This window comes from Nicotiana attenuata, unplaced genomic scaffold, assembly GCF_001879085.1.
Source record: "Nicotiana attenuata strain UT unplaced genomic scaffold, NIATTr2, whole genome shotgun sequence".
NCBI classification, from domain to species: domain Eukaryota; kingdom Viridiplantae; phylum Streptophyta; class Magnoliopsida; order Solanales; family Solanaceae; genus Nicotiana; species Nicotiana attenuata.
The window spans coordinates 2,859-29,117 of NW_017677233.1; the positions used below are offsets into that span (position 1 = coordinate 2,859).

General features: G+C 40.8%; 1 protein-coding gene across 1 annotated transcript; it reads right to left on the bottom strand.

Annotated features, from left to right (window-relative positions):
• Window positions 1-912: 912 nt before the first annotated feature.
• On the bottom strand, window positions 913-25,820 carry LOC109221337. The gene is made up of 8 exons (XM_019385813.1): window positions 25,589-25,820; window positions 3,503-3,760; window positions 3,199-3,408; window positions 2,883-3,094; window positions 2,708-2,800; window positions 2,525-2,626; window positions 2,059-2,409; window positions 913-1,002 (listed from the first exon to the last, which is right to left on the bottom strand). The coding sequence occupies exons 1-8, from the start codon at window positions 25,818-25,820 to the stop codon at window positions 913-915; spliced, it is 1,548 nt and encodes a 515-aa protein (XP_019241358.1).
• Window positions 25,821-26,259: the final 439 nt, after the last annotated feature.

The window sequence follows — 26,259 nt, forward strand, 5'->3', positions numbered from 1 at the left end:
AGTGTTCGGGGGTTGTGCACCCGAAATATGCCTAACGCTCTTCGCTTGAGACTCGTTTAATAGTTCCTAGCGCAAATCATGCATCAAATTCCCTAATTAGCATTGTTGACACTCAAGTTTCTCTAACAAATTAATGATTAAAGTTTTATTCATCTATAGAATGTGAAGATTGAGAATAACTTAAATAACGAGTCATAGTTGAGTATTACTAATTAGGAACATTAAAAGTTGAGTATTATTGGAATTGCCAAAATTTACATCTTCACTTACTATAGGTATTCATATTTTAATTATATGTCTCTTAAAATTATTAAACTTTTATTATTTTGCTATTTGAAAGCAATTTTATATTTACTCATGAGGTGTAATATTTCAAACTACTTTATTGATGGAGTTTACTGATTATTGACTTTTAGAGAAGTAAACCGTGCAATTTGATAATATTTTTAAATATTGTAATCTTTTTATTTTCAGACCCCATTTGTGGGATTTTACTAGGTCGTTGTTGTTGTTGCTGTGATCTAATCGTTTGAAAAATAAGACGTTAAAGTTAATTTATGTCTTATAGTAACTTTAACACTATTGCATTGTTTATATTTATTAAAAAAATACTAAATATTTTATTTTTGTAAGTTTTTTAATTTTCTTAAATTTTCTTAAACTTTCCATAAAAGCAAAAGACAGATTTAAGTACTATACATTCAACTAAAGCAATATAAACACAAGTCTAGATAGCCACAACAAACATTAAGCAATAAACACAAGGCTAGACAACCATTACAAATTTAAATTCCTAGAAAGCAAAAGCAGTCCACAACGAAAACATTAAGCATTAACTAAAGCAATATAAACACTAGACAACCATTACAAATTTAAATTCCTAGAAAGCAAAAGTAGCCCACAACGAAAACATTAAGCATTTGATTGGTGATTTGCGTTGTCATCCACCGATGATCCTCTTACATCCACCGGTGAAGTACGTTCATTCTCTGCGTCATCAGGCTAAAACAATAAAAATGATATTCAGTGAGAAGCTTATTTAGATTAATCCCAAACAAGATCGGAAAACAAGATTGAATCAAAGGTATCCCTTATCCTAAAGTTCCGAATCAAAGCCTTAGCTTCTGCAAGGAGATGGAAACTCCTTGCCACCACCTCCATTTTTAGCAAAGTTAGCAACAAGTTTTACTAGAATTAGATGATATTGAACTGTATATTGTACTAACTAACAGGTACAAAACCAAATAAAGGTTGTATGACTGCTAATGGAGTGGCTGCCTTAGATAGATCATCTTCAGTAGGTCATTTGGCAACTGTAGCACTCAGTTCAGCATCATCTAAATTGAAACTCTCAACATGCTCATCCTCTTCAAATCATTCTTTTCAAACAGGCGACAAAGCACAAAGGCATCTTGCACCAGGCAAATCACATATTCCAGTATGAACTAATTTTCATTGCTTTATCACAAATAACAACAGAAATATAAGCGTGTTCCTGATTCAGTTGAGAAGCATGCCTTATATCCAAAGTTTTTCATTTTTCTTTAATAAGTAGATGCTTTTTGTCCGGACTCATTGACTGGGACATCTAAAAACACTAAAGAATCAGCAGTATGTTTGTTGCAAAAGCAATATTTAGACATAGTGAATCCATTCCACAAATGAGCTTGATCTAATGAACTATGTTTAATAATTTTTGTTGATAATGCAAATAGACATTTTTATGAAGTTAATGCAGAGAGACCTATTCTAGGCATCTGCTGAACAACACTCTAAAGACAAGAATCCATATGAAATCCTAGTCAATAGACATGCGTCAAGAACTGCTCACATGTTGAGCATCTATAGACATACAAATCATGTGCTTGCTCTGGTATAATTAAACATTAGGATTCACGTCTACAGCGGATAAAGGCTAGTTGGCACCAGCTTATGGCCAATAAACCAGGTTTGAAGTAACGCAATTCATTTTGTTATCACATAGAAGTACATTGTTATATATTTAACTGATCAAAAGGTGTTGTATTAGAAGAAGTACAAACTATATTTACTCGTTACCTGTGGTTGAAGAGCAAACAAACCAGCAAATTCTTCAGGAACTGAACCTTCCTTTGACATCACGTAATCCTTCAGCGCATTTAAGGTGCCTTCTAGTTGGGATTCCACACGCATAAGCCTTTGTTGCAAATGGTTATATGTGACAGATGATGCACTGTAGCTAGATGAAGAAGCACTCGGATCACTAAGTCGTCCTTTGGTATTCCTGAATGTGTTTGAAGGAGCAGCTCCCATACCCATACATCGTACTCTCCCGGAGTGCTCTGCCCCTAACATCTTGCCAACAACATCATTTGGGAAAACTTCACACTCATTAGTATCACATTGAGTCATATTCAATTCAATTTCTTCCTACAAGCAGATAAAATATCAATTAGTAAGTACAAGATAGTAAAACTTGAGATGCAAAATGCTATACAAAAATAATAAAAATAATGTTATAAAAATGAAACAAAGCTATACTTACCCCTATAGTCCTTGCCGCATCATTTATAAACGATCCGTTCCTTCTCTTATGAGTTTCAATAAATATTTTTCTGCGACTAGGAGTTTTTCCAGTTTCCAAAAACTAAGAAAGAATGCATTAAAAAAGTTATTACAAAACAGTTGAATTAGAGAAATAGTAAAATTATTAAGTTAATGTGCATACCAGCTCATGTCGTCTCCTCGAGCTAGCTTTTGATCCACAAGTATGTGGCATTTTTTGCTTCTTTTGAATTTCTTTGTTTCTTCTACAAAGCTCCTATCAACAAAACAAATACAAATTAAAAAAATTCATCTTCATTTAATTATGATGAAACTTGTTAAAATAATCTGAATCTTACCATTGTTGATGATTGTTGACGGTAAGCAACAAAACTAGCCCATTGATCATTATTTATGCCTGCTGGCACATTACTTAGAATTTCATTTTTGCTTTTGGCTGGGTCAAAATATTCATACCACAACTTCTGCCTATGTGTAGCCCACTTCTTCGAAATACTAGCATTGCAATATCTGTATGCAATGGACTCACTCACCCGAAAATCAAATCGAGCTTCAAATAAAAAATAGAAGTTAGTTTTTTCATGTGAAATAAGTACATATGTATGTAATAACACATGTACCTTCAATATTGTTTCATAGCAGTCTTCCATGTACTTCTTAGGCATGCCTGATGGCCCTGACCACTTCTCAAAACTAATCGGGAACAAATTACAATCAATTGCCAACGACCCACAATATCCCGCAAGCAATCCCTGCGCTTCACCAATGCTGCGTTGTAGTCATCAAACTCCACAATGATGCGTTCCCCAACAGTTAGGTTGTTAACCTCATTGAGCTTTACCCTAATCTGCTTGGTAGCATTTTCTGAGTCTCTAAAAAGAAAACAAGTTACTCAACCAAAAAGCAAAAAAAATAAGATTCTCATAAATTGAAGTAAAAATACATGTAAGGAACATACCTTTTGCCTCTACTGTCCAATATTTTGTAGATTCACGTCCTGCACGGCGCACAGATGTTGCATTCGAATTAGAAGGCAGAGTTGGAGCTTCTTCTTGTTGAGGGACTTCATGAGCATGTGGGAGGGCTTGTACTGTTGTTGAGGGCTCTATAGCACATGATTGGACTGGAGTTGTTGATGATGAGGAATGTCCATGAGCTTCATTTGGTTGACGAGCTGATTTTAGTGGATTCCGAAAACGTTTAATCTTTGGCATGGCTGCATATTCATAAGAAAAGAGAGAAAGGTGAATCAAATATGAAGAGGACTGAGATGAAGCATTCATTGATCAAATTAAAGTAGTATGTGATAAAACAAATAAAGCCAAACGAAGTTGGAATTGACTTGTATTTCACGAATATTTAGATTTCATTGGTGCAAGTAGTGCATCTTTTAGGCATTTTTACATTAAATTTGTGATCCAGAGTATCATTGGTCTCCAAAAGATAAGACTAACTCAACCTTTGAAACATCTCATCATGGATGACTTGGACAGAACCAGCCATATGTTTTAGTTCTAATGCCATTGCCTTGTAACAACAGAGATGAAAATCACTGTGTCTCCATTCAACTTCAGAACAAGTTGTCCTCACATTCATAAAAAAAACAGGAGGTGCTCTTTCTTCTGCTCCCCACTACCCTAGCATCCCTTGTTTTAGGACACAACACAATTTATGAAACATGACCAATAATTCTGCCAACAACTTTTGAATAACAGAGGATTAACTAAACTAAAGGCAAGAAAGCACACATACAAGCTTTAAGAGATGGTCATATGTCCAACTACAACTGACTCATCATTTCTATTTTTCAAGGGCGAGGAGGACACAACAAGGTTCTCAACGTCAGATTTTTATTTTTCACCGACTCACCAACCAGAAAGTAAAAGCTCACAATCTAGGAGTTAACTGAGCATTGAGCTATCGAAATCCAAGCTAAACAATATAGTCCTGTTTGCGGGAACAATAATTATCGTCCTAAGACAGTTTAATTTTTCAAAATTGACAGATTTTACTTGACTATAAACAGGGATACATCTTTTCGAATTACCGATTAAACAAAACAAACATAACACACTTTTTAAGGCACCCCAAAAAGAATGTTCGATTAATACAAACCAAACATCGGACAAATGATGAGATAAAAAGTTTTCCACAAACTACCCAACAAACCCAATCTATAGCCCAAAAAGATCTGTTTTTTTTAACTCCAATATAAAATAAAATAAAAACCACAATATACTCTACAAGCAGTCATATTGATGAAAGTAAAATGAACAAACTTCAAAAAATTAAAATACAAATAGAAAAAAAAGGACTGACCTAATGCTCACCAAGATTTCATCTCTCCAAGAGGAATAATACAGTGAATATATAGCTCTAAAAATGGAAGTTTCTAACTAAGAAAATGAAAGAAGAGGGGAATTGAGTAGTTGAGTAAAAAACGAGGGAACTGAAGAGGAAAACGAGGGAAGTGGTTTCTTTACTTTTTTTTCTATTTAATTTTATTATACAATTATTTAAATAGAGCACATTTGGAAAATAGAAATAATATGTTTGGTAAAATTTATTTAAATACTTCATTTATCTACTACACAAGAATTAATAAGAAAGTAAGGACAAAACAAAAAATCCATAACAACGACAAACTAGAATATATAAAAATTGAAAACCATTAAATTAGATGAAAGTAACAAAGTTCTAGTTATTAAATTATTTATTCAATATACATAGCGTTTAAAAGGCTCTTTTGGGGCACGTTTGGGGTTAGCCGTCCCTGGATGGGGCACTATTCAAAAGGTCCTGAAGAATATGTGTGGAGCTTAGTTATGTGAGCTTACGCCCCAAAGCGTCCACCCAAACACGCATAACACTTAATTGTCAGGGCTTGCCTAATACAGTCAGACTTCTCTACAACAACATCTCTATATAACAACCAGTTACTATAAAAGCTAAAATTTTACGGAATTGATTTTTATGTTATGTAATAATATACTATGTTTTTGTAACAGTACCTCACTATAGCAGCCAAAAAATAATGGAATAAATGAGGTTTTTATAGAGAGGTTTGACTGTAGTTCCTACTTAAATCAAGTGTCAAATTCTCTAATTAACACAATTGATGCTTAATACTTTAAAAAGTTATGATTAAACTTTTATTTGATAATAACTCAAATAACGAGCCACATAATTACATAGTTACTAATGGAGAATATCGTGAGTGTTAGTATCATTAGACTATTTTTTCTGAATTAGATAGTAAAAATTGTATCTTATTGCCATTGGTATTCATGTCCTAAATTATCAGGCTTTATTGTTTTGCTCTTTGAAAGTAATTTTGTATGTACATGAAGGAGTAATCTTTTAAATTATAGTATTTATGGACTTTCTTGATTAATTACTTTTAGGGAAATAAAATGTATAACTTTATACATTTTTAAAGAAATTATAATTTTTTAATTGTTTGATAGTTAAGACGTTATAGTTGTATCACATAGTAACTTTAACACTATTGCATTATTTATACTTGTAAAAACATACAAGATATTTTATTTTTTATGAGCTTAATTTTTTTTAATTTCTTAAACTCTAATATACTTGTTTTTGGTTTATTATGTGTCATTTATAAATTAAACAATTTAAAGATAGATCACGCCTCGCCCCGTAGTAAAATGGCTTGCCTCATACACCCGCCTTTAAAAATACTACTTGAACATAGACCACCTACTATGATAAAAATAAAGAAAATCTTCATGCTAAGTATTGCAATTATTTATCCCTTTAAAATTTAAATTATCTAAAACAAAATAAATAAATAAATCAAATGTTTGTGAAGATAATTACAATACTTGGATGTCTCTCCTGCAACTGTTGTTCATTGAGTGTGTAGTCGTTACCTATGAATGCAGATATTATTTATGATTAAACTAAAGCATATTTTTTCGTTTATATTAGACCTCGTCGGCCCTATTTGTTCCCTATTTGTTTAGTGAGACTCACTGAGTAGCTGATGCATTCAATTCTCTATATTGTTGTCTTCTTCTTTGGAGACAAGTATCGCTTGTGATTGTGTGACCAAATTGAATCAACGATCATTACTTGCTTTTGTTGAGCCACACTTTAACTTTTGTGATGACTCGTTTTGCATTATTCTTTTGTTACCCAATATTGTGGTCCAACATCAGTTAAATTACATTTTTTCCACTGGTTAGAAATTATGTTTAGCATTTATGGGTAAACATTCCGTACAAATCTATAAATAAGAAACGTACGAGGAAGAAATGAAATAGAAGTCATTATTATTTTTTGCTAAAGATAGAGAGATGAATTAAAGAAATGCACAAAGACAATCAAAGAAAAACTACCGAGTAAGACATAGAGAAATAATAGAAAACCTTTCTTTTTGTAGTTAAAGAAAGTGAGGAAAAAAAGATTACAAACTAGAAGGTATAGATATTGACGCAAATTGCATTAGTTCGCAAAGTTTTAACTAAAATATGTAATTTGATTTAATTTTAATGAAATAAGGTGGAAAAAATAACTAAAAATTTTAATGAGTTAATAACTGTTAACTTGTATCGAGTTGTAACAATTTCTCAAACACCTGGAATTGATATATTTGTGGAGGTTATCAAAAACCTTCACAAAAAAACCGCCATAATAAGAAAAATTTTGAGGAGGTGGGAACAAACGCCACGAATTGAATATATAGAGGGGGTCTTTTACAACCGCCACAATAAGAACTATTTTGTGGGGGGTGGCTCAAACCCCACAAAACAAGCGTGTAGTGGGAGTTTTTAATGACCCCCATAAATAAACCGCCACAATATATCGAATTTTATGTAGTGCATAAGGCTGCCTACGTATCCCCTCTTAAACGGGAATCAGGTCAAACGTAGTTCAAATTACATAAGGAAATCATAAATGGTTACACATAGTATCGCTTGACTGCATCTGAATTTATTGGTTTTGGCCAAACTTCTCTGTCCATTTCTGCAAGTATGAGGGCTCCTCCTGTCAGAACCCGATGAACCATGTATGGACCTTGCCAGTTAGGGGAGAACTTCCCTTTGGCTTCATCTTGATGTGGAAAAATCTTCTTCAACACCAGCTGCCCTGGTGTAAACCGTCTTGGTCTGACTCTCTTGTTCAAGGCTCTGGTCATTCTGTTCTGGTAAAGTTGACCATGGAAAACCGCGTTCATTCTCTTTCCATCTATGAGAGCTAACTATTCGTAACGACTCTTTACCCATTCTGCATCGTCGATTTGTGCTTCCTGTATGATTCTTAGGGATGTAATTTCTACCTCGGCGGGGATGACCGCTTCCGTACCATAAACCAGCATATAGGGAGTTGCACCAGTCGATGTGCGGACTGTGGTGCAATACCCTAACAAAGCAAATGACAGCTTCTCATGCCACTACTTATGCTTTTCTACCATCTTTCTCAATATCTTCTTGATGTTCTTATTGACGGCTTCTACAGCTCCGTTCATCTGAGGTCTATAGGCTGTGGAATTCTTGTGTTTGATCTTGAAGGTTTCGCACATAGCTTTCATCAAATCACTGTTGAGGTTGGAACCGTTGTCAGTAATGACTAATTCTGGGATCCCGAATCGACAAATGATATGGTCACGGACAAAGTCTGCCACGACTTTCTTGGTCACTGCTCTGTAAGATGCTACTTCAACCCATTTAGTGAAATAATCAATTGCTACTAGGATAAACCCGTGCCCATTTGATGCGGCAGGTTCGATTGGTCCGATAATATCCATTCCCCATGCGGCGAACGTCCATGGCGAGCTTGTTGCATTAAGCTCATTTGGAGGCACTTTTATCATCTCTGCATAGATTCGACAGCGGTGGCACTTTCGAACATACTGGATGCAGTCCGTTTCCATAGTCATCCAGAAATAACCTGCCCGGAGTATCTTCTTGGCTAAGACAAAACCATTCATATGTGGACCATAAGTCCCACCATGAATTTCCTCTAGCAGTTTGGATGCTTCCTTTGCGTCAACACACCTTAGCAAACCCAAATCTGGAGTTCTCCTATACAGGATTCCTCTACTGTGGAAGAAATTGTTGGACAATCTTCGCAGAGTGCGCTTCTGAATAGCATTTGCAAGCTCTGGATATTTTCCTTCGGCCAAAAATTCCTTGATGTCGTGAAACCAAGGTTTTCTGTCTGCTTCTTCCTCGACATGAGCACAGTAAGCTGGCTGATCATGAATCTTTACTGGAATAGGGTCTATGAAGTTCTTATCTGGATGCTGAATCATGGATGATAGAGTGTCCAATGCATCGGCAAACTCATTCTGGACTCTGGGAACAGGCCGAAACTCTGTCTTTATGAACCCCTTTCTCAACTCCTGTACATGATGCAAATACGGGAGTATTTTGGAGTTCTTGGTCGCCCATTCTTCTCGGACCTGATGTATAAGCAAATCCGAATCTCCAATCACTAGAACCTCTTGGACGTTCATGTCAATGGCCATCCTGAGCCCCAAGATGCAAGCTTCGTACTCGGCCATATTGTTGGTGCATGGGAACCTGAGGTTGGCGGATACCAAATAATGCTGGCCGGTTTCTGATACTAGGACTGCTCCTATGCCAACTCCCTTGAAATTTGCTGCTCCGTCAAAAAACATCCTCCAACCATCATAGGATTCTGCAATGTCCTCTCCTATGAAGGATACCTCCTCATCAGGAAAATACGTCTTCAGAGGCTCGTATTCTCCATCCACAGGGTTTTCAGCGAGGTGATCTGCTAGGGCCTGTCCTTTGATTGCTTTCTGAGTCACGTAGACAATGTCAAATTCACTCAGCAGGATCTGCCACTTGGCTAGCTTGCCGATGGGCATGGGCTTCTGAAAGATATACTTCAATGGGTCCATTCTTGATATGAGATACGTGGTGTAAGCACAGAAATAATGCCTCAACTTCTGAGCTACCCAAGTGAGAGCACAACAGGTGCGCTCTAGTAAGGACTGCCGGGCCTCGTACGGGGTGAACTTCTTGCTGAGATAATAAATGGCCTGCTCTTTTCTCCCCGTTTCATCATGCTACCCCAGAACACAACCAAACGCTCCATCCAATACTGCAAGGTAGAGTAGCAAGGGTCTACCTGGTTCGGGCGGAACCAGAACCGGCGGTGTTGACAGGTACTCTTTGATTCTGTCGAAGGCTTTTTGGCAGTCGTCAGCCCATTTGGTAGCGGCGTCCGTCTTTAAAATCTTAAAGATCGGCTCACAAATGACAGTGGACTGAGCTATGAACCGGCTGATGTAGTTAAGTCTCCCCAAGAAACTCATAACTTCCTTCTTGCTCTTCGTCGGCGACAATTCTTGAATAGCTTTAACCTTTGATGGATCCAATTCTATCCCTCGGTGGCTCACAATGAACCCAAGTAGTTTTCCGGCAGGAACCCCAAATGCACATTTTGCGGGATTCAGCTTTAGGTTGTACCTTCTCAGTCTATTGAAGAATTTCCTCAAATCTCCCATGTGATCAGCGGCTTTCTTGGATTTGATGATGACGTCGTCTACATACACTTCGATCTCCTTGTGTATCATGTCATGAATGATTGGGGTCATGACCCTCATGTAGGTGGCCCCTGCATTATTTAACCCAAACAGCATCATTTTCTAACAATACATCCCCCACGGCGTAATGAAAGCCGTTTTCTCAGCATCTTCTTCATCCATCCATATCTGATGGTACCCAGCAAAATAATCAACAAACGACTGCAAGTCATGCTTGGCGCACTTGTCAATCAAGATGTGTATATTTGGCAAGGGAAAGTCATCTTTTGGACTGGCCGGTTGAGATCCCGGTAGTCGACGCAAATTCTAACCTTCCCATCCTTCATCGGTACTGGCACAATGTTGGCTAACCATGTCGGATACTCTACTACCCGGAGGACCTTAGCTTTGACCTGCTTAGTGACTTCTTCCTTAATTTTCAAAGTCATGTCTGGCTTGAACTTTCTGAGCTTCTGTTTCACTGGCGGACAGGCCAGATCAGTCTGTAATTTGTGAGCCACAATGGACGTGCTTAGACCAATCATGCTGTCATATGACCATGCGAATATGTCCTCATATTCCTTTAGAAATTTTGTATACTCTTCCTTCTCAGACGGTGACAAGTGAACGCTGACTCGTGTTTCTTTGATGTTCTCTACATCTCCTAGATTGACGATTTCCGTCTCGTCCAAGTTGGACTTAGGCCTATTCTCTAAATTCTCAACTTCTTTGACGATTTCTTCCGGTATATCATCTTCCTCTGAATCTGTGTCCATTTGTCGCGTTGTCTCGTTGCATGTCACAGTCGTTGGTTCATCAAGATAAGTAATAGTAATGCTGTTTGAGTAAAGTAATGAGAGAAAATAATAAGAGAGAGATTTGTAAGAAAATTGAAATACTTTAATAAATTCCATAACTGTTTTGAACATTGGAGCTCTTTCTTGCGGAAAAAGAAAATGCAAAAAGAAAATAAACTTAATAAAGCAAAATAGTGCGTAATGCTTTGTTCAGCCTTGCTACCCCGAGGCACGTCGGGCTCTGGTAGTTCTGACGGTCTAGTTTCTGAGGTGTGCTCCTCTGCTCACAGCCTGTATGGAAGGGCCTTCCTCCCCCTCCTCCTCGAAAATGACACAACAATCCATATCATCCTCTTCCAGGAACAAATTCCTCATCGCTGCTAATGCTTCCTCTTCTTCTGACCCATAGATAACCTCGGCTGGTTGAAAAGTCTGCTCTAGACGGGGCATCGGCTGCTCCAACGGATAGTAAGGGCCACGCCAGGGTGGCGACCAGTCCTTGAATTCTTCCCAGGTATACTCATACCCCAACCCGAAGGTGGTACCATGCTTCTTGAACTTGATAAGCTTAGCGATTCCTTGGAGGTTTTTGCCAAGTCCTTTGCCAGGTTCATATCCGCTCCAATTCAGTATGCTTTCAATTTTGTGGTTCCACCATTTGTCTTTGGCGACTGCGTTGACCCGCTCGATGTGGTGGTAATTTTCCCCACGTAATCTTCTTCTTCCTCTAATTGCTGGAATGGTCTGTCGGCTATATATAGGGTTGCTGCCGTCACCATGAATGATCACCTTCTGGTGATTCCATTCAAATTTCACTGCCTGATGTAGTGTTGATGCCACGGCCCCAGCGGCATGAATCCATGGTCGTCCCAACAGCAGATTGTAAGAAGCCGGCACGTCTATCACTTGAAAATCAACATCAAACCAAGTGGTCCCCATTTACAAACGTAGGCTAATTTCCCCAATAGTGGACCTCTGAGATTCGTCAAAAGCTTTGACATTGATGGCCTCATCCTTGATTTTATGCAGCCCTTTCCCCAACGTTCTGAGTGTTACTAGAGGACAAATGTTGAGACTGGACCCCCCATCGACCAGGATCCGGTGATAAAATAATCTTCGCACTGCACAGTGATGTGCAATGCCTTGTGATGATTCAATCCTTCCGGTGGCAGCTCATCCTCGTGAAAGGTGATTTTATGACTCTCCAACACTTGGCCCACCATGTTTGCCATTTCTCCTCCAGTGATGTTGCCTGGTACGTACGCTTCACTCAATATCTTCAACAAGGCATTCTTGTGTGCATCAGAACTTTGTAATAAAGCCAAGATAGAAATTTGTGCGGGTGTTTTGTTCAGCTGGTCAATGATCGAGTATTCCTTAGCTTGTATCTGTCTCCAGAGATCACCGGGTCCAGTTTCAATGATGGCTTGTCGGCCAGAGGTCTGCTTACTCGACTCAGCTAAGTGTTCTGGGTATAAACCATACCGGTTCTTGTCATACCCTACGCTGTAACTGTTTCTCCAAACTTGGCTTTTCCTTTCCTTCTTGCCTCGGTTGTGTAGTCCCACGGTATAGCTTTTGTGTGGAACGGTATTACGGCTGTCATTGCTACTGGAATAGGCACCCTTGCCTTGGAAGGTAATACAGTAACTTCAAAGGGCTCAGGCGCCTTTGGGGGCCCAAACTTGACCTCGATTGGTGTTGGCGTCTTTGCGGAGGCTGGTGCTTCAAACTCAAGCGGTATGGACATGTTCACCTTAGCATCTTCAAAAGGCTGAATTTGGACTACAATCGGGTTATGAGTGACTGTTGGTTTCTTTGGATCGTCACCTTTCATGATCAAACCGATTGATCCTTTGGGATCCCAATCATCTTCTATTTCAACTATATGAACACTTCCACCCTTGTGGTCTGGTAGAGGGTTGCTGCGGACGTTCGGAGCATGCTCCTTTGCCACGATAATCTTGTTATCAATTAAAGCCTGGATCTTGTCCTTCAGGGAGCGACACTCATCAATAGTGTGTCCCCTCATGCCAGAATGGTATGCACAGGTTTTGTTTGGGTTAATCCACTGGGAAGGGTTTTCAAGAGTTATGGCAGGGAAGTCCATGGCAGGCTAGTGGTCATGCCTAACAATTAGGATGCTGGCACACCCCTGACCAGCCTGTCAGCCAAATCTTAGGAGTTAGGATCTATTGAAGATCAAGTTCAGACCTGAGTAGTAATTTGGGTACTGCCAGGCCAAAACATTAACTAAGATACATAGAGGGGGATAGGGGTAGTGATTTATAATAGAAACAGTTGTAAAGAAAGAAACACACATAGCTAATCACTGAACATGAACGACAAAGTAAACAATAATGCTGAAACTATAAACACATAGGGGTAATGGGGTAGGGAGCAATTGTTCATAAGGAAGAGAAGCAGGAAATAACATATAGGCATTTTAAATCAGATGTTACACTTTACAAAGGGTAGAAAGTAGACATGTATACAAGACTGTAAATAAACACATTGGGGTGATACTGGAATTAATTTAGGACATACCAATTTCAAAGAAGCAAGTAAAGAGAAGCAGTAGTCTTGTAAAAGCAAAGTGCAGACAAGAAGCATGAATGCTCTAAGTATAAGTTCAGAAGAGAATCGTGATTGTGATTTTAAGAGTCTCTCTCTTTCTCCTTAAGGAGTCATGTATTTATAGTGTAGAAAGCAGGCAGAAACAAGGCAAGAAATAATTCTAAAAGTTGATTGCTAATCAATTACACGAAAATCTCCCTTAATTAAGGGATTCAGATTCAAACGGGCATAACTAATTAAGGAAATAAATTAATCAAACTCTTTTCAAAGCAGTACAAGAGGGGTAAATACATAATAGTTGTTTAAGGGCAGGGTTTTGACAGTACACGGTTGTATAATTAAGGGAAGAGAGTCAATTAACAGCCACGAAATCAGAAGTCCAAATACTTGGTGTGAGTGAACCCAGTCAGAAAATGGGGGAAGAAAGGTTTTACTTAAGGAAAATTAGTAACAATCAATCAAACCCAAAAAATAAGATTCTAATCAATCATAAGTTGGAAAACCTTTTCAGAAGAAAGAATTCATCACACATATAAAAACATACAGCCATGGTTAAACACGAAGAACTATCATGCTAATCAGTAGAAGAGTCTAGCATAGAAAAAGTTCAGAGTCGTAAACAAAGGAGTTCAAATGCAGCTCATAGACTTAGAATGAGTCTAAAAGAGTTAAGGGTTCCAAAATAGAACCCCAGTTCAAACACTTGCTCAAACCTTGGTAAAACCCCCAAATTCTAGGGTTTCGAACTCGAATCAGAGATAAGGAGGCAACGGGCTCAGAGATTTCTTTCAGAAACTCATGAGAAAGCAAACAGATACAATAGCAAATTCGAAACAACAGAGTGATGAAACTGATTTGAAGCATAGTGAGAGTAGAAGGAACATGTTCAAGAAAAACCTGGGACTTAAACAAATTCAGGAGAGAAAAGAGATAGTATAACACTTAAGAAAAACAGTAGAGGAAACATGTTTAAAGGGAACTCAAACAAGGTCCAGTAGAAGGCAAACAAAGAACTAAGAAACTTAGTAGAAAATACAGTAGAGGAACACAAGGATATCAGAAAAACATAGCCAAAGAACACATAGGGAAACATAGCAAGATAAACATGTGAGAGCATGGTATAGAAACACAATAGGAAGATGAAGCATAGAAAGAACAGAAGAACACGTATAGTAGTAAGAAAGCATAAGAAAGCAGTAGAAACACATGCGTGGTAAAAGGACATAAACACATATGCACAGTGAGGACAAATACACATAGAAAAGAAAAGTACGGAGAAACACTTTGAACTTTCAGAAACCCTAAATCGGAAAAGAAGTAAAGTTCTAGAAAGGAAAGAAAAAAAATTAGGGGAAAAGTAGTTTAAAAACTACAAGTAGAGCACAGATATAGAACAGATCTAAGAAAACAATCAGAGAAAACCTCGAATAGCTAGGGTTTCAGAGGAACCCTAAGACGAGAAAGGCTTGGAAAAGGTCCGATCTTGGTCGGAAAGGTCAGAGATAGGCTCATAGGACCAGGATACGCCGGAGCAAGGCAGGTGATGGCCATGAAAACTCGAGCAGGCACAGGTCTAGATGAAGGCCTTCGAGGTCTGGCCTTGATTATTCAAATATCGAGCACACATGAGTAATGGGGAGTGAGTATAAGGTTACCATGGCCGGAGGAGCCATGATTTCCGGTGGGTCTTGAGGTCGGAGATGGTGAGAGAGGCTAGGGTTTCGAGAGAGTTTGAGAGAGGAAAGGAATTCAGGGGCGGCTGATAGAGTGAAATGAGTTAGGGTTAGGGGTTTGGGTAAATTAAAATGGTAAGGGAAAATCGTGGCCGTTGATCAGATTGATCAACGGCTTGGATTAAAAGGGATTTGGGTCGGGTGGTTCTAAATGGGTTAAGGGTTGGGTTAAATGGAATTGGGCTGGTCCGAAATTGGTTTGAAATTGGGTCAATTAGGGGAGTTAATTTGGCTATAATTTAAATGCAAATGAGGCCATATTTTAAATAGCCAATTTTTCCCTTTTATTTATAAAAATAGTAAAAAAATGATTTCGAAAACAAATTAAAAGTACTGGATTAGTTAATTAATACAAATATTAATTTTAAAATATTGGAACCAGTTTCATAATTATAAAATGTTGTTAATTCTGAAAACAGGCTAAAATAGCAATTGTGTGCAATTTGGCTTTTAAAATACCAAATAAATTTGTAAAAATGTATAATAATTACCCTAGCTACATTTTGGTATAAATATGAGAATAAAATAAGTTATTCACCAAAAAAATATATTTTTGGGAATAATATTGGTTTTTATACTGCTAAAATGGGCAATAAATTGATTTAAAAAATCCTTTAAAAATTGGGAAAAATACTAGAACACTTGGGCATACTTGTATATGCATACATATGCTATTTCAAAAGTATTTTGCATATAGAAAATATACGGGAAAAATTGGGTATCAACAACTGCCCTTCTTTACCCGGGAAGGATGAAAGAGTTGTCGGGTAAAGATATGATGGCCAATTTTGACCGAACGAAATGGTTTTGAAGAGATTGACCGTGCTCTGGTTCCTGAGCTGCCTACATATCCCTGGTCTTACAAGAATCAGTTCATATGTAGTTCGGGATCCATTGGCGGACTATTGCCAATTGAGATCTTTCAAGAACGGACGTGATATTTAGGTTGGGATGGATGGTTAAGATTAAATAGGGCTGCGGGAACTGGAGCGGGATCGCTTCTGCTGAGACGGTCGTTGCTAGCCGGTTTACCTGCAGATAAGCAATACACGCATATATTGTGCATAAATTTAAACATGATGCAAGTTCCCGTTGGACCATGAATGCTGTCTTCGGACGGGTAGGATGACGTCCTTAGACCATGAAGTCCTGGGCCATGAAGCGTATAATAGAGGATTCGCAGGCTATGAAATGATGTTCTCGGGCTATGAGAATGGTGCCTCCGAACCATGATGCCTTTGAATAATGATATGCAAAAGATAAAGAAGGGGTCCTCAGGCCATGGCATGGCGTTTTTGGGCTATGAAAATGGTGCCTCTGAACAATGATGCCTTTGGACAATTTGGCGATCTTTCAGCCCATGAAATGCAGGATTTGGCGATCTTTCAGCCGATGCAAGCCTTAAATGAAGCGGCGATATTTTAGCCGGTACAGGATTTAAATAAAGGTTGGTGATCTTTCAGCCATGCAAGATTTAAATAAAGGTTGGCGATCTTTCAGCCATGCAAGATTTAAATAAAGGTTGGCGATCTTTCAGCCATGCAAGATTTAAATAAAGCTTGGCGATCTTTCAGCCATGCAAGATTTAAATAAAGGTTGGCGATCTTTCAGCCATGCAAGATTTAAATAAAGGTTGGCGATCTTTCAGCCATGCAAGATTTAAATAAAGGTTGGCGATCTTTCAGCCATGCAAGATTTAAATGAAGGTTGGCGATCTTTCAGCCATGCAAGATTTAAATAAAAGTGGCGATATTTCAGCCAGCGGATGTAAATAAAAGTGGCAATATTTTAGCTGATGCAGGATTTAAATAAAAATGGCGATATTTCAGCCATGCAAGATTTAAATAAAAGTGGCGATATTTCAGCCGATGCAGGATTTAAATAAAAGTGGCGATATTTCACCCAATGCAGAAGAATGCAGATGGAGATAATGCTTAGTCTCGGAAGGCAGAATAGTAGCCTTATGCAATGCAGAAAATGCAGATGGAGACAGAGCTTAGTCTCGGAAGGTAGAAAGGTAGCCTTATGCAATGCAGAGGTAAAAGGTGAATAGTAACGAAAGCTCTTAGCTGATAGATGATGGCTGATAGCTGATTGCGTCGTTGTGGCTGCTGGGGATGTCATGTGCGGATAGCGCTTGTAAGTAAGTGATGATTCTAAGAGTTATATTCCTGCAAAAGTATGAGTATGTAATGGTATCTGATGATTTTATGTCTTGGGGTGCCTGCATTCAAAGAAAAATCGTAAGTTTTGTCAAGGGGAAAGATTAATTCGTCCTCCCGTGGACTTCACTTGTCCTATTCGGCTCTTGCTTTCATTGGGGGTAGCGTCGCTAAACAAAGCAATTCTGATAGTAGCTATGCATGATTTAGCAAAGAATATGATGTAACTACACAAATTAAAAATGATTTTCTTTTAGATGAACCGACGACTGCGACGTGGTTCAAGACATTGCAACCTCCCTTTTCGAAATTTTGAGGGTTCTCCTCAAAATTCTGCCCCACTTTACTGGTCGGGTGCTTCCGACGGCTGCGCGCGATGACCGGCTGAAAATCAACTTCGGACTTTTGAGGGTCCTCCTCAAAATTCTGTCCCAGTTTCCAATATTGGGGAAATGAAGATTTTATTGAATTGTGACCGAACACATAAGGCTGCCTAAGTATCCCCTCTTTAACGGGAATCAGGTCAGACGTAGTTCAAATTACATCATATAGGAAAACATAAGACTACCCATAGTAACACTTGACTGCATTTAAATTGATTGGTTTTGGCCAAACTTCCCCGTCCATTTCTGCAAGTATGAGGGCTCCTCCTGTTAGAACCCGGTGAACCATGTATGGACCCTCCCAGTTGGGAGAGAATTATTCTTTGGCTTCATCTTAGTGCGGAAAGATTTTCTTCAATACCAGCTGTCCTGGCGTGAACTGTCTCGGCTTGACTCTTTTGTTGAAGGCTCTGGACATCCTGTTCTGATACAATTGACCATGGCAAACTGCATTCATTCTCTTTCCGTCTATAAGGGCTAACTGCTCGTAGCGACTCTTTACCCATTCTGCATCATCAAGTTCTGCTTCTTGTATAATTCTTAAGGAGGGAATCTCTACTTCGGCGGGAATGACTGCCTCTGTACCATAAACCAACATATAGGGAGTTGCCCCGGTTGATGTGCGAACTGTGGTGTGGTATCCCAATAAGGCGAATGATAACTTCTCATGCCACTGCTTATGCTTTTCTATTATCTTCCTTAGTACCTTCTTGATGTTCTTGTTGGCTGCTTCTACGGCTCCATTCATTTGAGGTCTGTAGGCTGTAGAATTCTTGTGTTTGATTTTGAATGTTTCACACATGGCTTTCATCAAGTCACTGTTGAGATTGGAACCATTATCAGTGATGATCGACTCTGGGATGCTGAATCGACAAACGATGCGGTCGCGGACAAAATCTGCCACAACCTTCTTGGTTATTGCTTTATATGACGCTGCTTCAACCCATTTGGTGAAGTAATCAATAGCCACTAAAATGAACCTGTGCCCGTTTGATGCGGCAGGCTCAACAGGTCCGATGACATCCATTCCCCAAGCGGCGAACGGCCATGGCGAGCTTGTTGCATTAAGCTCATTTGGAGGCACTTTTATCATGTCTGCATGTATCTGACAGCGATGGCATTTTCGGACATACTGGATGCAGTCTGTTTCCATAGCATCCAAAAATATCCTGCTCGGAGTATTTTCTTTGCTAAGACAAAACCATTCATATGTGGACCGCAGGTCCCTGCATGAACTTCTTCTAATAACCTGGATGCTTCCTTTGCGTCAACACACCTTAGCAATCCCAAATCAGGAGTCCTCCGGTACAGGATTCCTCCGCTGTGGAAGAAATTGTTGGATAATCTTCACAGAGTGCACTTCTGAATAGCATTTGCAAGCTCTGGATATTTTCCTTCGGCCAAGAATTCCTTCATGTCGTGAAACCAGGGCTTTCCGTCTGCTTCTTCCTCGACATGAGCACAATAGGCTGGCTGATCATGAATCTTTACCGGAATAGGGTCTATGAAGTTCTTATGTGGATGCTGAATCATGGATGATAGAGTGGCCAATGCATCAACAAACTTATTCTGGATCCTGGGAACATGCCGGAACTCTGTCTTTACGAACCTTTTCCTCAACTCTTTTACATGATGCAAATACGGGAGTATCTTGGAGTTCTTGGTTGCCCATTCTTCTCGGACCTGATGTATAAGCAAATCCGAATCTCCAATCACTAGCAACTCTTGGACGTTCATGTCAATGGCCATCTTGAGCCCCAAGATGCAAGCTTCGTACTCGGCCATATTGTTGGTGCATGGGAACCTGAGCTTGGCGGATACCGGATAATGCTGGCCGGTTTCTGATACTAGGACTGCTCCTATGCCAACTCCCTTGAAATTTGCTGCTCCGTCGAAGAACATTCTCCAGTCATCATAGGATTCTACAATGTTTTCTCCTATGAAAGAGACCTCTTCGTCAGGAAAATACGTCTTCAGAGGCTTGTATTCTCCGTCCACGGGATTTTCGGCAAGATGATCTGCCAGTGCCTGTCCTTTGATTGCCTTCTGAGTCACGTAAACGATGTCGAATTCACTCAACAGGATTTGCCACTTGGCTAGTTTGCCAGTGGGCATGGGCTTCTGAAAGATATATTTCAGCGGATCCATTCTTGATATGAGGTAAGTGGTATAGGCACAGAAATAATGCCTCAACTTTTGAGCTACCCAAGTCAGAGCACAACAGGTGCGTTCTAATAGAGAGTAACGGGCCTCGTATGGAGTGAACTTCTTGCTGAGGTAATAGATGGCTTGCTCCTTTCTCCCTGTTTCGTCGTGTTGCCCCAGAACACAACCGAATGCTCCATCCAATACTGCAAGGTAGAGCAACAGCGGTCTGCCCGGTTCGGGCGGAACCAGAACTGGCGGCGTTGATAGGTATTCCTTGATTCTGTCGAAGGCTTTCTGACAATCATCGGTCCATTTAGTAGTGGCATCTTTCTTCAACATCTTAAAGATGGGCTCACAAATGACAGTGGATTGAGCTATGAACCGGCTGATGTAGTTGAGTCTCCCCAAGAAACTCATGACCTCTTTCTTATTCTTTGGCGGTGGCAATTCTTGAATGGACTTAACCTTTGATGGATCCAGCTCTATTCCTCGGCGACTTACGATGAACCCAAGCAACTTTCCAGCAGGAACCCCGAATGCGCACTTGGCGGGATTCAGTTTCAGATTGTACCTCCTCAGCCTGTTGAAAAATTTCCTCAAATCTTCCATGTGATCAGTGGCCTTCTTGGACTTGATGATAACATCATCTACGTACACCTCGATCTCCTTGTGTATCATGTCATTAAAAATAGTAGTCATGGCCCTCATGTAGGTGGCCCCGGCATTCTTTAACCCGAACGGCATCATCTTGTAACAATACATCCCCCATGGCGTGATAAAAGTCGTTTTCTCAGCGTCTTCCTCATCCATCCATAGTTGATGATACCCAGCAAAACAATCGACAAATAACTGCACCTCGTGCTTGGCGCAGTTCTCAATCAGAATATGTATGTTTGGCAAGGGGAAGTCATCTTTCGGACTGGCCCGGTTGAGGTCCCGGTAGTCGACACAGACTCTGACCTTCCCGTCCTTCTTCGGCACCGGCACAATGTTGGCTAACCATGTTGGATACTCTACTACCCTGAGGACCTTGGCTTTGACCTGCTTGGTGACTTCTTCCTTGATTTTCAAACTCATGTCAGGCTTGAACTTCCTGAGCTTCTGCTTTACCGGCGGACATGCTGGATCCGTTGGCAGTTTGTGGGCTACAATAGATGTGTTGAGACCAGTCATATCATCATACGACCAGGCGAATATGTCCTCATATTCCCTTAGAAATTCTGTGTATTTTTCCTTTTCTGGTGGTGACAGATAAACACTGATGCGTGTTCCCTTGACATTCTCTGTATCCCCCAAGTTGATAACCTCAGTTTCGTCCAAGTTAGACTTAGGCCTATTCTCAAAGTTCTCAACCTCTTTAACGACCTCTTCCGGTATATCATCCTCTTCTGAGTCTATATCCGTTTGTTGCGTTGTCTCGTTGCAAGCCACAATCGTCGGTTCATCAAGATAAGTAATAGTAATGCTGTGTAAATAAAGTATACGATAGAAAAATAACAAGCGCTTTGATATAAGAAACTGAAATGCTTTGATAAACTTCATAATTGTTTTGAACATAGGAGCTCTTATTTTCGAAAATAAAATGCGGAAAGAAAATCAACTAGCGAAAAATAAAGATGATGCATGGTGCTTTGTTCAGCCTTGCTACCCCGAAGCTTTCCGGGTCGTGGTGGTTCTGATAGACCAATTGTTGAGGCGCGCTCCTCGGCTCACAGCTTGTTTGGAAGGGCCTTCCTCTCCTTCCTCCTCAAAAATGACACAGCAGTCCATATTGTCGTCTTCCAAAAACAGATTCCTCATTGCTGCCAGTGCTTCCTCTTCTTCTGACCCATATATGACATCTGCTGGCTGGAAAGTCTGCTCCAGGCGAGGTATCGGATGCTCCAGTGGGTAGTAGGGACTGCGCCATGGTGGCGACCAGTGGTTGAACTCCTCCCAAGTGTATTCATACCCCAAACCGAAAGTGGTCCCATATTTCTTCAGCTTGATGGGTTTGGCGATTCACTGAAGGTTCTTGCCGAGCCCCTTGCCAGGTTCATATACGCTCCAATTCAGTATACTTTCGATCTTGTCATCCCACCACTTATCCTTGTCTACGGCGTTGACTCGCTCAATGTGATGGTAGGTTTCTCCGCCTATCTTCCTTCTTCCTCCAATCACTGGGATGGTCTGGCGACTGTATATGGGATTACCACCGTCGCCATGAATAATCACCTCTTGGTGATTCCACTCGAACTTCACTGTCTAGTTCAGGGTTGATGCTACAGCTCCAGCGGTGTGAATCCAAGGTCGTCCCAATAGCAAGTTGTAAGATGTTGGGATGTCTATTACTTGAAAATCAACATCGAACCAAGTCGGTCCCATTTGCAGACACAAACTGATATCCCCAATAGTGGACCTTTGGGAGCCATCAAAAGCTTTGACGTTGATGGCCTCATCCTTGATCTCATGCAGGCTCTTTCCCAATGTTCTGAGAGTAACCAATGGACAATGTTGAGGCTGGACCCTCCGTCAATCAAAATCCTGGTGATGAAATAATCCTCGCATTGCACAGTGATGTGCAGCGCCTTGTTGTGGCTCAACCCTTTAGGTGGCAGCTCATCTTCGTGGAAAGTAATTTTATGGCTCTCCAATACTTGCCCTACCATGTTTTCCATTCCTCCTCCAGTTATGTTGCTGGGCACATATGCTATGCTCTGCACTTTCAATAAGGCATTTTTATGTGTATCGGAGCTTTATAGCAGAGCTAGGATGGAGATCTGTGCTGGCGTCTTGTTCAACTGATCGATGACTGAGTACTCATTTGCTTGTATCTTCATCCAGAGGTCATCAGGAGGAGTTTCGGTGGATCGTCCAGAGGCCTGCTTACTTGATTCAACCAAATGTTTGGGAGTATAAACCCTGCCAGTTCGGGTCATACCCTGTGCTGCAATTGCTTCTCCAGATTTGGTTTTCCCTTTCCTTCTCGCCTCGGCGGTGTAATCCCAAGGAATGGCCTTCGTATGGAATGGTGCTATGGTTGACATTGCTACAGGAATGGGTACCCTTGTTTTGGGAGGTAACACGGCAACTTCAAATGGCACAGGTGCTTTCGGGGATCCAAACTCAACCTCAATTGGTCCTGGCGCCTTGGCAGAAGATGGTGCTTCAAGTTCGAGTGGTGTGGATATGTTCCCTTCAGCATCCCTAGAAAACTAGATCTGGACAATAATCGGATTAAGAGTGATTGTTGGTTTCTTTTGATTGTCACCCTCCGCAATCAATCCAATCGACACTTTAGGGTCCCAATCATCTTCTATTTCTATCATATGAACGCCTCCCCCTTTGTGGTCAGGCAGACGGTTGTTGCGGACGTTCGGAGCAGGCTCCTTTGCTACAATGGTTTTGTTGTCAATCAAGGCCTGAATCTTGTCCTTCAGGGAGCGGCACTCATCAATGGTGTTACCCTTCATGCCGGAGTGATATGCACAGGTTTTGTTCGGGTTGACCCATTGGAAAGGATTTTCTGGAGTTATGGCGGGGATAGGGGTGACGTAACCAGTAGCTTTGAGCCTTTCATACAGGTTGTCGATTGGTTCGGTGATGGTGGTGTATTGCTTGGGATGTCTACGGTCGAAGTTAGGGCGTGGTCTAGGGAAGTTTTGGCGGGTGGGAGGTGACTGATAGTGAGAGGGCTGAGCATTATAGGCTTGGTAGACGGGTGCGGGTTGGGAATATCTTGGTGAGGTAGGTTGATATGTGGGAGGTGGAGATGATTCGTAAGTAGGTGGTGGAGCTTGGTAGGAAGGCGGGGGTGCTTGGTAATTACGGGTAGGTTGATATGTGAGAGGAGATACTGGGTAGGTTTGGTATTTTATTGGGGATTTTGTTCTCTGTGCAACCATCACGACACTCACATCCTTTTCTTGGACGTGCCACCAGACTGTAGAGCCTTGTTGGTAGCCTGCAATGCCTCAAAATTAGTGACCATACCACTTTTAATGACTTCCTCGATCCTTTCCCCTAGCTTGATGATGTTGGAAAATTTCTAGCCTTCAATCAGCATCAACCTCTCATAATATTGTGGGTCCTGAGCTCGGACAAAAAACCTGTTCATCTGTTCTTCTTCTAAGGCCGGCCTGAACTTAGCCGCTTCTTATCTCCAACGAGTAGCATACTCGCGGAATGTCTCTGTCGGTTTCTTCTTCAAATTCTGGATGTAGAATACATCTGGCGCATTCTCCATATTGAATCTGAACCTGTCCATGAAATCGAACGCCATACCTACCCAGCTTGTCCACTTCTTGGGGTCTTGGCTAATGTACCAAGATAGAGCATCCCCTTTCAAACTTCTCATGAAGAGCTTCATGCGAACCTTTTCATCTCTTCCGACTCCGACCAGCTTATCGGAGTATGTCGTCAAATGGATTCTGGGATCTCCTGTGCCATCAAACATCTCAAACTTGGGAGGTTTGTACCCCTCCGGAAGTTCGACATCTGGCTGAATGCAAAGGTCCTCATAATTCAGCCCCTCGATACCTTTGTTTCCTTCAACACCCTAGACTTGGCTAGTCAGCTTCTTGAGTTCTACGGCCAGGTTCCTGATGAGAGAGTCTTTGTCATCAGACTCCGGTGTGCTTGAAATAGGTTGAGTATATTGTGGTATGGTTTCCACATAGATGGGGGTGTGGTGGGGATGATCATTTGTGGAGTTTAGTGGGTCGGGAATGAGTAGTGGGGTGTTGTTCGAAATGTGGCATGTGTTGCAGTGGTGATGGGGAGCGGATTGGTTTTGTGGTTTTGGGATGTTTTGTGGAGGTGTAGGATTTGGAGCATTGACATCCGGGGTAGTGAGGGAAAATGATAAGTTTGCCAAGTTCCGAACTTGGTTCAGTTCTTCCTGAAATTTCAATAACTTTTGTTCAAGCTGGGAGGCACTTTCCTTGGAAACCTGAATACCCTGAGAAGTCTCTACCCTTTCAACCCAGCTCTCCTTCCTGATGTTGCTCAAGTCTTCCATTTTTCCCTTGTTATTGTTTCTGATAGGACTCAGAGGAGGAGGAGGTGGAGGGCCCTTAGATCTTGTGGAGTAGGATGATGATGCCAAAGTGCACGAACTAACCTTTTGGGGAGGGGAATAAAACAAAAGTAAAAACAAAAAGGTAACAAGTCAGTAAGGATTATAAGAAGAAAACGTTGCAATATTTAAACACATAGTACAAGAATATAAATCGTGTCCTAATCTGGGTGCCTCGTTGTGCCCGAGGTAGGCCTAGCGACAAGTTGATTTGGAGAACTTATAATGCCAAATGCCTCATTTTAATGATAAAATAAGACGAATCCCAAAACGACACCAAAATAGCGGAAATAAAATGTCACTAATGACCGTAGGCCTTATTACATTAAAGCAAAAGAAAGACTCCTAACTATTTGGTCCCAGAAGGACCTTCCCCAGACTCGGCATCTTTAGCTCCATCGAACAGCTTCACCAACTCACGCAGTCCCAGCAGCAAGTAAGCTCTAGCCAAGTGTCCTCCTTCGCATCCCTCAGCACTCTGGCAGTTTTCGATCCTTTGGATGAACTTCCTTTCCAATTCTACCAAACCTCGCTCCAAATACCCTAGTCGTTTGTTGGCGCTGACAGCAATATCCTTCCATTCCTCGATCAACTTTTGATGAGCTTCTTGAATTTCCCGGTGTTCATTCTCGTGCTCCCGAATCCTCTTACGCAATTGGTTGTACTTACGCCGCTCCTTAGCGTTTTCATCGACGACTATGTGACCTCGAGCAAACCCTGGTTGTCCCAAGCCTTCATGATCATCTTCCAGCCAACCTGAGTAGTATGGAGAACAACCGGCATGGTATCTATCCAGCTCAATAGAGTCTCTTCCCAGTATGATTTTGCAGTGCCACATGTGCTGAGCTTGGCACTTGGGAGGGCTATCGTCATCCTGAAAATCGGCCCTAAAGTGACCCATTTTGCCGACCCTTGGTATAACCTGCTTCCTTCCTGCCTGTCTCATGACTCGGAGAGGGACATAAGGATAAGTTCCTCTCAGGCCGATGAGAATAAGAAATGGTGCATCCCAAGATCGGACAATGAACTCTTCAGTAGGGAACCATTCGAACATCCACTACACTTGGTCTTCTTTCAGATTTTCAAACAACTCTACCCATCCTTTAGCGTCTTCTGGTTGAGCGAACATGTTAGGCATATAGTTCATTCGCCGTGGCTGATTGAAGGCGATATGATCATCCCAGTCCTTGCGTAGGATCTCTTGCCGAAATTCACCCCTTTGGAGGTAGGTTGATATGTGAGAGGAGATACTGGGTAGGTTAGGTATTTTATTGGGGATTTTGTTCTCTGTGCAACCATCACGGCACTCACATCCTTTTCTTGGACGTGCCACCAGACTG